Raw genomic sequence first — 18627 nt, 5'->3', positions numbered from 1 at the left:
GCTTTCGAAAAAAGAAAAAACTTCCCTTCTCCGTTTTGCATACGTCTAACCCATTCAATTTTCTCATTCATTCTCTTGCACCTTCCCTTAAGTTTCCCAATCATATCAGCCCTAAGCATTTTTCCATTCCTCTAGTTTTACTCTTGCGCTCTATACCTTGTTCCCTTCCCATTCACCAATCCTTCTTCCTATCAATTTTTACTAACTGTTCCGAGGTGACCATCGTCCACCCCCGCGCAAAAGGGACGAAGATAATTTCGAGTCACGGCTTCCCCTAACAAAAACCAGTGGCATCCTCAAGCCGACCAGTTATCGTTGACCATCGATCGATATTCTTCACGATACTTTCACAGAGTAACTAGATTATTTTCTTTCCTTTACTGTGAAACGATTTGTGAGAATTTGCAGACAGGTCAATACTCGCACGAGTTCTTCCTCGAGTGATCTAATTGCATTTGTGTAAAACTAAATTAAGTACAGAAGACGAAATAAGATATTTATTTGTGTAAAAAATTTTATTACCAATTTCCAAATATTAATACCAATATTCCATTCCAAATATAAACATTTATAAATATTAGTAGTATTGTATTTTAATGTTTAGAAGCATACAGATTTCTTTATCAGAATTATTCCAGATTAAAAATTTGCTCACTTTTCCTTTCAGCCCTTCACTTTCATGAGGATAGGTCGAATTACGAATTCTCTACCTCTAAATTATCTCCATTCTTCCGAATTTTTCTATGACCAACCTCGGCGTTGCAACGAATATCCGCACAAGAAGCAATTGCTATATCCGTCGAATAGTGACTATCACATAAAAGCTAATTTCTTAATTCACGAAAGAAACGGCCACCATTTGAGAGCGAATGGGCCAGCATAAACGCTAATTCATACTAATTACGATCCTACTAAATCGATAAATATATTGCCAGTCGAGTCTACAAAGACGTATCAAGACCAACTCATTACGCTAAGATCCTAATGAACCACAGGATCGATAAACAGAGTTAACAAATTCGACTAAAATCGAGCCTCTATCAAAGATACTCTTTTTAAACATTTTCTTGCTCATTTTTCCTCGCAAGATCACATTTTACGATCTTTCATCGTAAATGACCACCAGGAATCGGTTTAATATCTCATTAGGAGGACATCTGTGTTGAAAGCAAGCTCACTCAAGCACACGATGAGAAATTTGTTTATTAATTGAATTATTTACAAAGCGCGGCCGGCCCGGTCGCTCCGTTAGCCGAATAAAGAAGCATGCGTTAATCGTTCGTTAACGCAAAAAATCATCTCTAGGCAGACAACAATTATAAATCGATGGGAATCGCATTGAACAAGATACGTTTGCGATCGAGAACGATCGACGAAAGTATGTTAGACAAGTTCCGAAGGGGCGAAGAGCGCGCGAAACGAACCCAGAAGGTTTATGAAAATAATAAAAGTAGCGTCCTGGTCGACCGGGCAACGGTAGCGTTGAAAGCGCTTCCGTAAATATTTTCTCAGCCCCTCTCGGCTCGATCGACACGCATCCCATGATTCCCTGTCGCGTTTCCCATCGATCGTCGCAGCAATTTCGTGCACACATCGAGTTAAAAGGTTCCGATCGCAAAGGTACGCAGGAAGAACGTTATCTCGTCGACGCTCGTCGAGCCATCCTCCGCATCCAGCAATATTCGTTTCGCGATCGATGGATATGGATCGCGTTACATAGTGTGCCTCGTTTTACGAATCGATGCACTCCGAGTTCCTCCCGAAGTTAGCGATTCGTGGAACATTTTTGCTCGTTCAGCTCGTTCGCGGTTTGCTCTTGGTTTCGCCTTTGTACATGATGAACGAATAAAATCAAGGGTAACGTTAAAAGATCAAGAACAATGCGGTAGTACAGCTCTTACGATATTAATCATAGCGGCGATATCAATGATATAAGGATAGCAATTAAGACTCTGCAATTAGATTAAATAATTCACATAAAAATTTCTGCGCGAAGTAATTCCTAAGAATTTGCAATTCGCACGTACATTCATCGCGTTCTTCTTTCTTTTTCGATCTTCAGCTTTTCGTACACTACCCCACCCGATAATCCATCGACTCGATAATCTACCTCGATTCACGGCACGTCGCCTCCACGAGACATTACACTTTGTTCACTCATGCATTCGGTACACCATACATCTTCGCGGTCTTTAGCTTCTTTGTACATCTTTGTTCTTCACGCACGTGCACGCAGTCGCGATCTTTCTCTCGTACACGAGTCTCCCCAGCTCTCTGTTCGTTTGTCTCAACGATCAATCATCGAAGGTTTTTCTACGAAATTGAGGGTTCGAATAATAATTTCATCTTTTTCACGGTATCTGCTTTTTTATCTCAAAGCTAAAAACGACCAGAGAGAACCAAGAAGACCAACAATAAGAAAAAGCAGAAGAAGAAGAAAGGAAAGAATTAAACGCACAAAGGACAAGCTAGCAGTTTGGCTCGTTTTATCTTTCGACCAGTCCTTTGTGGCTTGTTTTCGTACCCAATCTGTGGGGCTTCCCATTTTGATAGGGTCTCTAGTATCCATAGATGTTCGCTTCAAACCTTCCAGGTTTCTCAGAATCATCATATGAAAAGTGCTACCTTTATATCTACGACAGCACGCTTTTAGCATGTAAATGTCTACCAGACAACGACATTAAAAAGTAGCAATTTTCAAATTCATTTCCAGATACAATTTCATCGATATCAATAGAAGTCCGAGGATTGTTCCAACCACCTGAATTCAGAATTCAAGTTCGACAATCTTTTGGAGACAAGAAACCAAACCTCTATGAATACTATTACACAGGGATCGACGGAGAAGTAGTAACTTTTAAAAGGAGAATTTCAGGGAAACACGAGTAGATGTCAGTCGATTGTAGGACGCAACTGATCGGTATTCCTCTGTGACTTTCTCGAACGATCCGGTACACGGTGCACAATTTCGATTCTTTTCTCGACGAAATCTCGAGTTGCTGTCGGACGTGATGGAAAATTACAAAATCTCGTGTCGAAGGATTTCGAGGCGAGTCTCTCTGTTCGTTATTCCCGCGAACGATCGCGAGGTTTTTGTGCCGCAGCTCTATATCCTCGTCGAATCTCGAGTGTTCCTTTAGAATCGGCAAGTAGGCCTGCGTAAAGAGCAATTAGGCGTTGATTCTCGAAAGGAGATTATTTTCACGTTTTGCGCATCGTTCGTTATCCTGTACGCTTTCTTTCCCTTTTTCTTCTTTTCTCGATCGTTCGTTTCACGCTCCTCCCTTCCTTCCCGCCTAACTACTAGCGGTAATCCTAACGGAATACTCTAATTATACATTTACATTTATATTTATAATATATATAATATATTTATATATAATAATAACCAATACAAATATCACATGTGATCACCTACTAGTCTCGTTACACGAGTACTCGCTAATCCCGTTGTACAAGACGAGCCGAGCCTTCGAGAGTTTTTCAAGTCAGCGCGGAGCTCTCGACTGTTGGAAGTCGTGGCGTGTAAATTAGTCCCGGTACTTTGGAAGGATATTTTCTGTTTTTTCCTTTTATTTTCCACGTTTTACTTGGTTTTCTTACTATTTTAGTCCGTTATATTTGTTTATCTAAATCTTCTTTTCTTTTCTTTTTTTTTTTGGTTTCTTCTGTTTTTCTCTGCATTACTCTCGCTCGTTTTTCCTTCTTTTTCTTTTTATATTCTGCATTCTTTTATTTTATCTTTCTTTTAACGAGTCATCGTAGGATAGATTCTTAATAATCGTATACAATACAACTCGCTCGGTGTTTAATCCTCGAACGATCGTCGAGACTGTTCGAACGACGAGACTCCTTTCTGGCCGACCTCTATACTCGTCGATCCCGCCTAAATTTAAAAATCGTGTAGCGCGCTTAATCACGCTTCGATCGAAACACGCGCATCAATACGTTCTCCCGAGCGTCCACATGCAGCCTGCTCGAATCGTAGCACGCTTTGGTGCACACTCGTATGCGTTGTTTATACAGCAGCCCATGAAATACAAGAGCGGATGTTTCCACGGGCCTTGGGGGTGGCTTGACGTATCCCTGCATCAAACTTCGCTGGACAGCCTCAAGAAGAGCGGTGTCGAGGGATGTTTTCTCAACGAGGTGATCGATAGCCTCCGGAACGAGCTGATAAAAAGCCAGACTACTGCCTGTTTTCGTTCGAAAGAGCTCGAGTTGAAATATTTCGATATTTCGAATATCCTTGGATATCCATTGCCAAATTTTATATTTTAATATCGTACAGCGAAATTTTTTTCCATTCTTTCAGTTGTTGGCGATCTGTAGAATAATTTCGTGGTTCTGGGATTATCTGTCACCTCGGTGAGGAAACGAAGAGTTAGTACACAATACAGCGTTAATAGAAGAAGATGAAGAAGAAGAAGAAGAAGAAGAAGACAAAGAGGAAGAAATAACGCTGAGAGAAAGGAGCGACGGCTGCGCAAGCGCATTCTTCGTTTATTACAATTATATTCCCCAGCGGCAAAAAAGCTGCGATTACAAGACTCTTTATTCGCTTAATCCCGTTCTCTCTATCTGTCTTCGATTTACTTGCCCTCTGCCTCTCTATCGCACGCATTAGTTTCGCATTTTTTCTCCTCTTTTTTTTGTATCTTTAGTTTGCGTTCCGCTTTGTCGTAATACAAAATACTCGCTTAAAGTTTCTCCACGTCTTTTTACGCGCAGGATCACACGTAATAAATCACATTATCCTAATATGTTAATATTCACAATTATACAAATAGAGATGTATACACAACGAGGTACAGAATTCCAGAAAAAAATCATACTCGCTCGCACGAAAATTCTCGGTCTTTCGCTCGATCCCCTTTCGTCACAATAGAATCGCGCTTGCACCCGCAATTTCACGTAAGATATATTTATTCGTTCAAGCGTTCGCCTTTCACTCTTCACTGCAATGTATAATGCAATTATTAATACATCTAGAAACACCGTGTTCGTTTTACGTACAAGAAGAAACGTCAATGATCGACAGTTAATCGTGGTTAAAACATAGAGCACGGTCGCATGTCTGTATAAAATCCCTAAAAATACTATTATACCCTACCATGAATTGTGTTGGATGACAATAGTGACTATGCAGTGACTGTTTTCCATTTTCGAAGTCAATTTCTGGCTCGCGCCACGAGACACACCTTCTTCTATTCCTTAGGGAACAACCGTCGAGCCGCTACCTGTTTCTTTTTTTTTCCTTTTCCATTCTGCAGTTTTATTCTTTTCTATTTATTTTTTTTTTCTACGGCTCGTTGGAGATTAAACAACCAGGCTGTTCCAGGGGAATCGCGTCCCAATGGACGAGAGGCGATTCGTTCTCGCGGCGAGTACCTCGAAGATAGAGTCATGACCGAAATCGTTCGGTTCCTTTTCAGTTAGGCCTGGAGGCAGCCCGACTTTCCTGCGATTCGTCGGTTCTTGTGTACCTCGTGAAAAGCGATTTATTTATCGGAATGCATTGTTCGCCTCTCTCCATCCCATATTTTCCTTTTCATATACCCTATGCGTTGTAACCGAATTTCTTTGCTCTCGCCTTTTTTTTTCCGCCAAGAACTCCTGTTGGTATGTTATCCCTTTCCGCGTTCCTTTTCTGTCCTTCTGTACCCTTCTGTTTTTTCCCGCATTTGTGTCGCCTCGAGATCGAGACACGCGTACGTACATAACGTGTAATGGGTAGACAACGATGCTATTCTTTCCTTTTCCAATATTTCCATGAGCGTGTGTGTTTGTGTTTTCTGGTATGTGCATGTGTAAATTTGCGTTTTCCGTTGTTACCTTTTTTTCGTCGGTGTGCACCGTGTGTTATCGGTGGTATCGAGAGACTCGTGTCGCTGTTAATGTGTCATGAACCGCGTCTTATCGTTTTTCTGCCGGTATACGAAGAGATAAACGTTTATCCGATCGCCTTGTTCGCGTTGAACTTTGGCTGATTCTCAGGATATATTCTTCTTGCAGATGTGCTTACGTTCGTATTAGTTCGTACATGTGTGATATTTTAATGTATGCGTGCATATTCGTGTAAGATGAAATTAGAGACGCGGAGAAGGACGGACGCCCCTTAATACGCTGCGCCCCCTGTGATATTTTTCTTTGTTTTCTTTGATATTGTTCTTTGTTTCAATTAACTCGTTGCACGATTTTTACAAGTCTTTAAATGCCAAAGGTCACTTTTTTTAAAATATAGGTATCTCTCTTCCCCACCCTCTCATAAGCATGCTTCGATCCCTCCCATTTCGATCCCACATTTCTCTGCTTAGTTTCCTTTCAACACTTTCTCTTCCTCTTTCTCGCAATTTTTGCCCCTCGAGCTTCCCCTTCTCTATCTCTCTTTCTCTCGCTCTCTCTCCCACTCTTTCGCTTCTATACTCACACAGAAAAGCTTCAACACGCGAAACCAAATTACCCTTAGCACTTAGCCTAACCACCTTTCCCCTCGCTATTTACTTAAATCTCTTCTAAAGCTGTAATTTCCTAAAAATAACGTTAGTTCTTTAATCAGTTCGTTTTTTAGTGTATTGAATTTTACACATGCCCTATTTTTCATCGTATTCTATTTCTCCTCTTTTACGATACCTGTTCGACGACACGAACGGTAAAAATCGAACGCGTCGAATTGAATTTAAACGAGGAGTCCTCGCCTGTTTCTTCCTAAAATAGATCTTATCCCATTTTGTTCGTGCTGTTCCTTTTTTATCCCTTACGTCCTTCGGTCGCGTCTGTTTCTCACGTCGTTTCTCTTTTCTACCTTCCATTTTCATTCGAACGCTTTCTCCCCCGACACTCATCCATTCACGCCGGCTCTCTGTCACTCACGGTCTTCCTCGCTTTCACGTAAAATCCTGCAATTCACAGAGTTACTATACAGCATGACTGAAAATATTTCAGACCACAATTAAGACAATTACGAATCGTGCCGCATCTGTCTGCCTTTCTTCCCCTTTCTTCCCTATTCTTCTTTCTTTTCGTGAACTGCTCGGTATTCATGTACGCTCTTCGTGTCCATGCTCGTTGAAATATTTCTTTTTTCTTCACCATTTCACCAACTTCTTATACACTATATTCCTCACGCTACGTCTCGACCTTATTGTACGCAAGTATCATAAAACACTTATGTCCATCTATTGTACCTCGTACAACGATACAGTATCTTCTAAAAGATTCCTTAGAGTTTCTCTTAGGTACTTACATCTCTATCTATGTATATCCACCTATCTATATTTATAGACTTTTTTTTATTCATTTATATATAATAACTCTTTTAAATCCCCCCTCCCACCCGTCCCCAATTCACCCCGATCTTTCATTCTTTCTTTTTCGTTCCGCCTTTCCTCTCTTCGTCGAACTATTTATCTGCCTATCTAAGGTGTCTATCTAACGTTCTAGCTATCCATCTATCTAAACTTCTAACTACCATTTATTAGTTTTCTTAAGGTGCCCGCTTTCTCTCGCCTTATCTTTACTCGCTCGACTTATCGTTTCTCTCTTTTAATTACACCTGTATCATCTGTCTTTCCTAATCTTCTCTATATCGACCCTTTTCATCCATTACACGCTTGCTTCGCATTGCTCGAGTTTGAAACAAACGCGGATCTTGTCATTCGCGTGCGATCCTTCGTTACGTATTATATTAATGTACGTGTATTTATATCTACAGTGTTTCGTTGGTCGCCGGGATGGAAACGCGCGAAACGCTCGTCGCGATCGCGAGGTCCGATCATTACGACTCGATCGTTCCGTCTCCTACCCCATCTTTTTCCTCTACTCCTCGTGGTTAAAGTCGCCGTCGGTCGAGAAAGCTTCTCAGTCGCGCTAGATACACGAAGCGGAGAGCCCGCGAAGAGAGAAGATGGTACGAGTCGTTCCGAGATTTTCCGATCTCGAGGAGCGAGAGGATCGAGCGAAACGCGGGCTCGTTTGATCGTTGGGGGGTTGCGAACGATCCGGACGACGGGTTCGTGTATGTAACGAGAGGAGCGTCGTGACCGAGCGACGAGCACCGTTTTTCGTATCCTTGTTCTCGCCACTCTCGCCCTATCAGAGACAAAGGAAAAAGAAAAAATGTGTATCGAGAAAAAAGAGCGGTCGGGGCGTCCTTTGTATCGGGACGCCGCGCGATACCTCGCAGTATATGGCTATCAAAAAGACATCTGGCTCCTCGTTTATCTTCGTTTATCCTAAGTCCTTGTAAATGCTGCATATATATATTTACTTTATTTATAATTATCCGTGAACATGGTAACAAATAATGAAACACTGACAAAAATTGCACAATATACAAACTTAGTGTTCTGCTCTCACACTCTTTTTCTCACACTTTCTCTCTCACACGCATACTCTACCTTTTCTTCTTTTTACTTTTTTTATGCTTTCTTCCTGTCGTGGATTCGTTTGTGTCTTTCTCTCGCTCTTTCTCACTCTCTTTCCCTATGCATGTTCGTTTTCTTTGAAAATCCCCGTCACACCTTATCTCTTTCTATAACCCCCGAAATCGTTTTTGAAACACATTCTCGCGGGGAAAAAGAAATGTGGTCACTCAAGCGTACACACCTCCTTGACACACTCACGCAAATTGACGCAAAGAAAGAAGGAAAAAAATATTATAGAGAAAAGAAGAAATACACAGGTGCCACAGACATCGAATAACGCGCACACATACATACGCAACCACACGCGCGCGAACCGCGTCGACGCTCTCATATCAGTCAGGCTTAATTTGTAGGTACGGTATCGTTACGTTCTACGTGCGTTATCAGTTAATTTATTTGGCCACTGAACATTTAAAATTTAATTTCTTTTTTTTATTCTTTTCCTTTAAATCTTCGTTTCGCCCGCCAGCTCGGCCGCTCTTTGCGCTGTTCCGCGCTTTCAGGTAAGATTAGTCTTCTTAAGCGGTAAACTCCTTGCCTTCACGTTCTGTTTCTCTTACTTCATTCATATTTAATCGTTTTAGGTTATTACTCTATTTTCTTTTTTAATTTCTTTCTTAATCGCTTTTACTACTCTATTTTGTTCACCATTCGTTCGATGAGCGATCTGCGATCCATCGTTCGTTCAGTCCACGGATACAATTCACATTTTTATTTCAAGTAACTAATTTGTGTTACCCCTCGTCAATGTTTTTCTTTTCTTTCATTTTTCGTTACGTTTCTCTAGTTTCTCTTTCCCCTCTTTTCTCTCGTTCCTCCTTTTTGTGTTTCCATTTATATTCCCCTCCACTGTCATTTCCCTACGTGATTTCGATCCCGTTTGTCCGCACGGAAATCGATTATTAGCGAGACAACGATGCATATCGACCGGAAGATCATAGTGTTCTCGGGACACGCATAGTCGAGGTGAACTGCGAGCGCCGTCTGCCATCCGGGTTTTGCGTGCGTACGAGAGGGGGTGGCGTGCTCGGCGGGTGAGTCTGACGCGTGGAAACGGTTCTAGAGCTTTGTGCGGAATGTTGCCCGTTTATACTTTGTATAATCCCTTATGTATAACAATATATTGTTTCGGTGAGTAAGACGAGAATATTAAAAAATATATATATCATTTATTTCTGTTGAGCCTCCGACAAGAATCTTGCCCGCCGCGCCGGGACGCGTCGCCACCCCCGTCCATACGTCGCGCGGTTACGCGTGAAACAAAACAGGAGAACGTTACCTAAAAAGCAATCGTACAAAAGTACAAAGTCAGATTCCATATATACTTTTTTTTCTTCACTTATTTTCGTTAAAAACCATAGGACGCGCGCCACTACGAAAGAAGCCCCGTTCGGTCGAATTCTTTTTTAAGGAAAAAAGTACCCTCGAACCGGTGTCCGAGGGTTGTACGCGATTCTTTCTTCCTTAAAAATCACTCGTGAATATTCTCGATGAGTAAAACGGTCGAATCTATCGTTGAATAGGATCATTCTAGCGTTCTTTTTTTTTTCTCGTCTATCGTATATATCGGTATCATTCGCACAAGCTCCCGGTGGAAACGACGCTATGGTAAAAGGATGAAAGGGCGGCGGACCGGATCATCGGTCGAATGGAGGCGCCTCGCGATATAATTCGCACTGTAAATTTGGGATTAGCGCACGGCACGGGTAAACTTTGCCTCCGTCGAAACTGGCCGAAATCACGTATTCAATTACGGTTCGTCCTCTCGCTTCGTGCCCTCATCCGCCGCCCCCTTACAACAAACCTCCGTGTGACACGGTTCCGCGTTCCACCGGGTCGCGAATACAATTTCGATTATTGCCACCCGTCGAAGGATCGAAGCTCAAAAGCGTCGTGCACGTTTCCCACCCACTAACTGCTTTTCCCGTGGCCCCCATTCATTGGGATATGAGAGGGAGAAGCATGTATACGTGTAATATATATGGTTTTCTCTGTGTATATGTGTAAGAAAGAAGAGGATAAATGAAAGAGAAAGGAAATAACGTTTTGGCACCGACAGACAGCGTATTATTGTCCTCGCGAACCGGGTTTCCTTGACTTTCGTTCGAATCTAAACGCGACGCCTTTGAAACATCGTCAGATCGGTGTTTCTCAAACTGTGTGCGCTACGTTTCATCGTTTTATCAGGTTTCTTTTATCATTTTTCTTTTGCTATTTTATTTTATCTTAATTATCTTTCCTTCTTTCTCTTTTTTTTGCGTTAGTTAAAGTTTCGGTTTCTGGAATTCGACCGTTTTACGGAAGACAGACGGCTTACAAGGGTTCACACACGAGCTGTACACCGCTGTCGCCGGACAATTTCGCTCGTTCGATTAACTTCCTCTGACTCCGAAGCAGCCATTCGCGTAGGCTATATCTCCAACGGTACACGCGCCGATCTTACAATTTAATGAATTGGCAGTGATTAACTTCCCGGGACGAGACTCGTAGCGCGTTGTCTTCCAGCTGCTCGCCCCGGTGGCTCCGTCTAATCGCATCAACAATACCAGTCTAATCCGCATCTGATCGTTGTCGACCCACCTGCTGTCTCTAGTGCCAGCGTTTCTCGCGTAGTAAATATCATCAGACCTTCTTCCTGTCTCTACTCCTCGCCTTTTAGTCTAAACGAACTGCCTCGAAGAACAGAGGAACGCGCGTCTACCTGTTTTTCCGATTGCGATTTCCAATTGCAATCAATCTACGAAGTGTCCTGAATCTATAATCTCAACGATACAGTTCCAATGCCGATTGTTTATCGTTCATCGGTCGATTGTTGTCCGTTCTAATGGACAATAGCCACCAGAAGTGGCCGTTCTTCACCGATCGTCTCGCTCATCATCGATTCCCTCTTATAGACAGTATCAAAGCCCGCAGAATATCTTGCAATCATATTACACCGACGAAAATCGTGGCCAAATTGAGGGCCATCGTAGCGGTCGATCGTCGGTGATCGAGTTCGATGTGGATCGTCAGGTATCTGTGGAAAAAACGCAATCACGTGGAGGCCGTGTTGCTCGACGGCCTCGGGAATCCTCGGGAAGGAAGGAGCTTCGTCTGCCGGTCCTGGACTGTTCCGCGCGTTGAGGACCGTTCTCGATGACGATCGATTACACGTGTCTCTTCATATGGAGGGCTAGATGATCGCTGCGAGAGAAGCATCGGTCGCAATGTCGACACTTGAACGGTTTCGCGCCAGTGTGCTTGCGATAGTGGCGCGTCAGCTCGTCGGAACGCGCGAATCGCCACTCGCAACCCTCCCAGCTGCACTTATACGGCTTCTCTCCTGGAACGAAATAGAATCGATATATTAGTTGCGATGATTTACCTTATTTTGAAGAAATTTCTTCATTTTAGGAACTGTTACAGATTATACAAGGGCATATAAGCAAATTTGAGAATAAATTTTTATATCTAGAAGGCACTAAGGATTAATCCCATCATAAAATTTAGGAAAAAACGAGCGATCTACGCTTCAAGAATCGAGAGTTAGATGACTTCCGTTTAGATTCGAGGAGCTAAATTATTCCAGGCGTAGAAATCGGAAACATAAGTACCATATTAAAACTAATAACACGCAACTTATCCTGATCGTGAACATTTTAATAAGCTTCACATATGTACTAACCTCCATAACTTTCCGATATTCTGCGACACACTAGACGTGCGCACGACGAAAGGGGTTTTATTGTCCCGGCCACGCGCGTCCCTTAAAATTACTAAAACCGAGGACGGTATATAAAATTCCACGTATAAAACGCTGCCGGCTGGTGGATCGACAATAAAGTGGCGGGCGACTGAAGGAGGAATGGATCCTCTGGTAGCACGTGTGCCGCGACAAGGGATGATCATGGAACGGCTGGCACATTATTAACACGTAAATAATCTATTTGGTAATATAGAAAGAGGCTGACTTTGATGAGACCGCATTACAGGACAGGAAATGTGGACGCGCCACCTGTGGCGCTTTGCCGTTGTGTTCAACAAACTGTTAGGTCTTTGTGTCGTGTAAGAGGAGGAGAGGGTGAAAATTAAAAAATAAAAAGCAAAATATCGGAAAGAGGATAAAGACCAATTGATACGAATACTGGTAAGCATTTGATCGTTGCATGTAAAGAGGGAATTGTCTCAATTTGAGATTAGGAGATTTTTGTTAAATAAAATATCGTAGAAAATGGGGAAAGCATAGTGGAAAGACTGGAAGAACTCTGAAAGACCTTAAAGCCCGCTATTAAAGGTTGAAAAACTTGGAAAGACTTTGTCTTGGTGGATTTAGCAAGGCGCTAGCAGTTTGAAAGGCAGCTAGGAAGATTGAAGCAACTCCGGGGGCTTCGATGATTGTCGTTAAAGTTTCAGAGACGCTTCATCGTGGCTTTTCAGAAAAGTAGCAGAATCGAAAGCAAGTTTTTGTCTTCGACGGAAGGTGGTTCTCCTCGTCCAATGTTTGTCGCGTCTCTAATCAAGACGAAGTGTATACGCTATTCCTTCATAAAAACGAAAATAATGGGGGAGCGCGTAATGGCGACCGCGTGGAAAAGACGATATAAACGCGCGTATAAAACCGCGAAGTAAAACGTTTTGACATCTACATCGTGCGACCCTAAACTTAATGAATTAAAAAAAAAAGAGAGACTGACAGGGAGGGTCAGGAGAAAAGGAGCAGGACAGAGAAGAAGCCTTTAACGCAGTCGACATTCGCGTGATGTGCTGTTTTTATTGTCGCGTGCTTGTTTGCGCGCGGCTGCGAACGCTTCACGTGTAATTTAAACGCAGTAATGTCGTGGTCATACTGTGAACGCGTGATCTTAAAAAAATGTCCGTCCCCTTAATATTGTTTTCCCCCGTGTCATATCATACCACTAATCGCTCAAAGAAATTCGCGAACGAAATTTAATGTAATCTTTGATCGCGATTTTTTTCGCGATAATAATGCTTTCCTGGAATAATTCATCAACCTTCTTTCTTTACGCAAGGCAAGCTTGACTCGAACGTAGTAGAGAAAAAGGTTGTAACGTTTCACGAATCCTCTCTGCGAATCCTCTCACCGCAGCAAGAAGCAAAACTTTCTCCCTTTCAACGTTCTCCGCGAACGTGCAACCACTTTACAAACCCAGGGACCTACCTAACGACGCACCAACGCGGGCACCCTACTTCATTCAATTCCAGTAACACGCTCCGACCGAGCGGCTTTAAACGCACGCAATCGCCGTCGTGTCGAGCTATCGCTCGCACACACCGAAGACATTCGTGAAGCCATTCGTTACGATTTCCTTAATATTCCTCTCCCCTTCCACGGGAAGATCAATTCCTGCTAACGAATTGACGAGCAGAAAATTCTACTCGATGCCGTGCGCCGGAAGACAAGACAGAGTTACGACTGACGTTTACTCAACATCGATGCACGGAGGTTGGAAAAATTTACACAGCATCCAATTCCTAGCCTCGAAATTGTTCCGCGACGAGATTCGCTTTTTCCATGAGCTCCACCCCATCGTGGGAAGCAACGACGACAAATCCAGCGCGAACGTGGCGACGCATAACCAAATCCGATTCTCTCACACCTCGTGTCACGCTGGCTGGTTGCTTTGTCAGAGATAGCCGCGACTTTCTACAGGAAAAACGACGCTCACGTCCTCGTGTATCCTTCCGCGCGTGTTCGGTTGAACTACCCTGGCGCGGACATCCACGAGATGGAGGATGAGCGTCGTCTTCCTGTGCACGGCTAGAAATTGCCGCAGCCAAGGCTGGCAGCAAGAATTTCGTGAACGATAAGGATAAACTGTTCGGAGGTGGCGGAGCAATATATTCGCGAGGCTGCTGCGAATACATTCCCGGCGCTTGAGTGGCGGAAGGAAAAATTGGTGACTGCATAAGGTACCATAGAATTGCGTGAAGAAAGGCAGAACTTGAGTCTCGCGCTTCCGTTCTAAGAACGGCGACGTGACTTGTGTCGAGTTCGCTATTGCTTTGGGATGTATCGATGAAAGCCGCATCCCTGATTTAAATTCAGGTTAGTTGTTTGATTCGACGTTATTTTGCGCGGAATAGAACTAACTTTGTATATTTGAAATAACATGTAAATACAGGATGACTCAGAAAAATTTTGATGAAACTGGAATGTGCTATAAATCTTTTCCGAATATGCATAGGGAGTATCGATAGGGTTAGAGGTTGAATGCTTTGTGCAAGAGCATTTATATCTGTAATACAGCTCCTTTCTCGATGCAACTGCAATATGCAGCTGCGTTTCGGAGTAGAGCAAATAGAACAGTGGAGCAAAGCCATCGAAAAATGGATTCTCGTGTTTTATATGAATAATGTGCACCATTTCGAAGAATTATGCCGAGACATTCTGTAAATTTACGTATTCGAATATTCATGATGTTGAAATAGCAATTTTTAAGTGTGCACTTTTAAACATCCCCCTTTCTTCTTTCTTTTTTTTTTTCTGTAAAACAACGAAACGTCAAACAATCATAATCCCATTACCCTCTCATCATTATAACCCTCTGGCCGTATCTACACCCTCTAACTTTATCTCTGTACATCGATCCCCTATCTCGATGCCCTCTCATTATCAGGACATTAGTCCCTCTCGATCAATAATGTACCTTCCATTTCACCTTTGCCTCGTTCTACCGTGGAATCGCACCCTTCCCCCCTATAACCTAAAATCCCCGGCCGCGAACAGAATTACAGAAAAAATCAACGGGACCATTACACGTGCAATTAAACGAACCAAAAAAAAAGGGGGAAGAGAGAAGGAAAAAGCAGAGGAAGAACGAAAAACAAATAAAGAGAGAAGGCAAAAAAAGAAAGGGAGAAAAAGCAGGAAAAAATCAACGTGCGACGTGTCGCGTGCGTGCATAGGCTCCATCGAAAAGGCAAATTGAATTTCGAGTAACCATGGTGACTGCGTAACGTGGCGAACGACCGCAGTCAGTGTGTGTCGCCCGCGAGAGACACGCGCGTGTGTATTATGCGTGGAACAGAAGCGTGTGCGGGTCAGTCAACTTGGACGCGTGTGAGTGTGCGTGTCACGGCCGCGGCGGAGACGCGCGCCAGGTGGACGGGGCGGAACGATGTGTAGGTGCATCGTGCATTGCGCATTTTATCGCCGCATAATGGCCTCCCGGCGGTTCGTTACCACCTACGTAATAAAGCCATATTAAACAGGACGGCTTAAAGTGTTAACCTGCTCTACCCTCTCGACGTCCCGCCCCTGTTCTGCGCTCGTTTCGAGCCCGTAACGAACGTTGCTAAACGACGCGATACGTCAGCTCCGCGCAACCCCCTATCCCATATCACCAGCTTTGTTCCGTACGAGTATCAGTCGTCTGTTTATCTCCTTTGTTGATGTGCGTGCACAGTTCGGGAGATTGGGTAATTTCTTCCTGCTCTCCGAAGGAGGGATGCTGTTATTGTTCGATGGTACCGAGGGTAGTGTTTCCCTTGGTCGCATAGTCGTCCGTTACCCGAGCCCTCGGATGTCGGGGAAAAATAGGATTAAGGTTTTATTAACAATAAGTTAAAACGCTTCGATGGTTTCGCAGGCGTTTCGAGATACTGATGCTTCGAATAACGCTCGTTCGATATTCTTCGAGCGATTTTTATAAAATCCATGTGACCCATGGAGAATGGGAAGAAACTTCCCAACGCACTTACCATTATAACGAATTCTCGTTCACCGCCCTAACTGCGTTTTATGCACATCATCCATAAATTCCGCGTATATTCCATACAAACCAGACCCGGTACAAATAGAACATGATAGAGGAAGAGGGATGCGAGGACAGTCGCGGCGGTGGGGAAAGCTAGAAGTGGCTGGTTTCACGTAGTCCTCGATGACGTTCGTCCCGTTCGGCGTAGAAACGATTTTTCTATGTCCTTCCCTCCATCTGACGTTCCTCGAGAGGTCTGAGTGGGTCGGTATTGCGTCGATATGTCAGACCGTCCCTGGCAATGTGTGTTCGTCGTCTTTGCATTTTATTAAGTCCGTCGTCGGCGACGATGTATAGGCTACCTTCCGTCATGTCGCCCAGGGATAGGACAACCGGAATTTATGACCAAGGATTCCATCCCTAGTCCTGTCTCTCTTCTACTCCCTTTCTTTCTATTTCTTTCCTGTCCTCTGTCCTTTACATCCGAACACGTTCCGCGCGAGAAACGTTTCGACGAGAGAAACGCGCCTAATACCGAAGGACGTTTCGTGGATCCGCATGACAGATCGGTGGACGTGGAAGATTCTTTTTCTTTCTCGTTTCTAGTGTGCGCGCGTGCACCATCGAGAGATTCTGAGAGACGAGAATCCGCCAGGTCGATGGAAGTAAAATTTTTTACAGTTTCGACGTGCTAGAGATTCTGGTTGTCCAGCATAGGATATTCAGACGAACCAGCGGCGATATCCTGACAGAGAAGATCGATCAGGAATCTGGGAATAACTTTATTCATGTTCGCGGAGAGAATTTTTCCTGACAGCATTGAAATTCTTTCATGTACAGGAAGTTGAGAGATGGCTGGAGAATACTGAAAGATATTTGTTTATATTTATTTATATTTAAATAAATATTTATAGTTACTGCTTTGACCGTGTCCTGTATTTTTCTTGAAATTCTTCACGGACTTCAAATGTGAATTGCGAATTTCGATCGTGAAAATTTGAATGATTCTCGACGATGCATGAAATTTATAACATGGAAATATCTGCGAAGTTTTCCTTCACGATTTGATTGCCAGTAAATCGCTGCTAGTCAGTAAACGCAGGTCGCAAAGTAAAATTTCGTTGAACGTTAGTATCGCAAGCTTTCGCGAAGTGGTTTTACGTTACACTTTCCGGGAAGAGATACGATATTTCTTTCGTCACGCGTGTCGATGGAAAATGTCAAATTACGATGAAAATTTGGCGAGCGAATATTTTCTAAAATTACGTGTCGACGGAAATGAAAATTTAATTAACCTCGATCTGTATGTATCCTCCATTAAAAGTCTACCATTTCTTTCTTTTCTTTTCTTTTTTTTTTTTTTTTTTATTAAAGCTCCATAACCAAACAGACATAATACTCCGAGTTAAATACGATAAAAAATTGAGAAAAAATTTAATTTCCTTCGCGAAGCGGAGCACTTCAATTTCCAACGAAGCAAAAATCGAGGATCGGCGTTCGAAAAAATCTTGATCCGTTCCACTTGCGCGGAAGTCGGAACGGCGGAGAGCCGGATTTTCTTCATTTTCTTTCGTAGAAATATCGTAGACTGTAAAGCGGTAACAGCTTTCTTCCTGCGAAGAATTGCGCGTCCCACAAAGCGAGACATGATTTTCTACAGCTGCGAACGTTTAACCCCCCGCCGTTTCAGCGTTGTATTAATACGAAGAAAGGATCGTGAAAATTACTCGACCCTGAGGACTGTCTCGTTAAATTTAACTCCTTTCAAGATTGTGCGCGACAAAAATTCGATAAAGTAAAGCCGGTTGATCGTTTAAGGGAGAAAAGGTGAATTGTGAAACAAAAAAAAAAGGAGAAGAAAAGAGGAAATAGAAAAGAAGAATTCGAGCAAAATATTACGAACCGCGCGAAAAATTTCCAGTCCGCGTAACAAAGGGCGAAACTTCGCAAACCACAAAAGAAGATTCTACATTGTTCTACGAGAGCCATTGTAGCGGACGCTGTACAACTCTTTTTTATTTTTCCGCATTTAGCTGGTTTTAAAGGACGCTATTCCTACCGTTACGATCGTGTGACAATTTTACAACCGGACGATACAATCTTCTATCGGTATTTTAATCAAAGTTCGTAGACCCTTCGAACTGTAATAAATTTTTCCATTGATCCACGAATATCGAAGAATATTTAACGAATAACGGAACGGCATATCCAACGTTCTTTCCGTAAGGATTAATAAAACTCGTCACGTTTTGGAATACGTTTAGCTGGAATTGCAAGAGACTGTCTTGTAAGGTTGCTTGATAGATTGTTCGCGGTGGTGCTGAATTTACGTTCGCACGATACGAAGGGTTCCCGGGTACGATGTTTTATATTTTTTCCCGCCGTTCCACTTGAGAAACGACGTTGTCAAACCCTACCCCTAGACAGGGGCGGTTCAGGAAAATTTTGCTAGGGAATCGGGTTGGCAAGTCGTTGCTTTTTCGAGGGACAAATTTTGCGCCGGG

The 18627-nt window shown here is 43.1% G+C and overlaps 1 protein-coding gene across 1 annotated transcript in view; it reads right to left on the bottom strand.

Annotated features, from left to right (window-relative positions):
- Positions 1 to 1185: 1185 nt before the first annotated feature.
- Positions 1186 to 18627, bottom strand: part of LOC100650325 (Krueppel-like factor 6) — a 274812-nt gene continuing 257370 nt past the window's right edge. The window contains exon 6 of the mRNA XM_003396728.4: positions 1186 to 11748. Within this exon, the coding sequence (XP_003396776.1) occupies positions 11573 to 11748 (176 nt within the window). The 3' untranslated portion in view covers positions 1186 to 11572. The remainder of the gene's footprint in view (positions 11749 to 18627) is intronic.

The sequence above is a fragment of the Bombus terrestris genome, chromosome 7 (genome assembly GCF_910591885.1).
Source record: "Bombus terrestris chromosome 7, iyBomTerr1.2, whole genome shotgun sequence".
Taxonomy (NCBI): Eukaryota; Metazoa; Arthropoda; class Insecta; order Hymenoptera; family Apidae; genus Bombus; species Bombus terrestris.
This window is presented reverse-complemented; position numbering and strand designations above follow the sequence as displayed.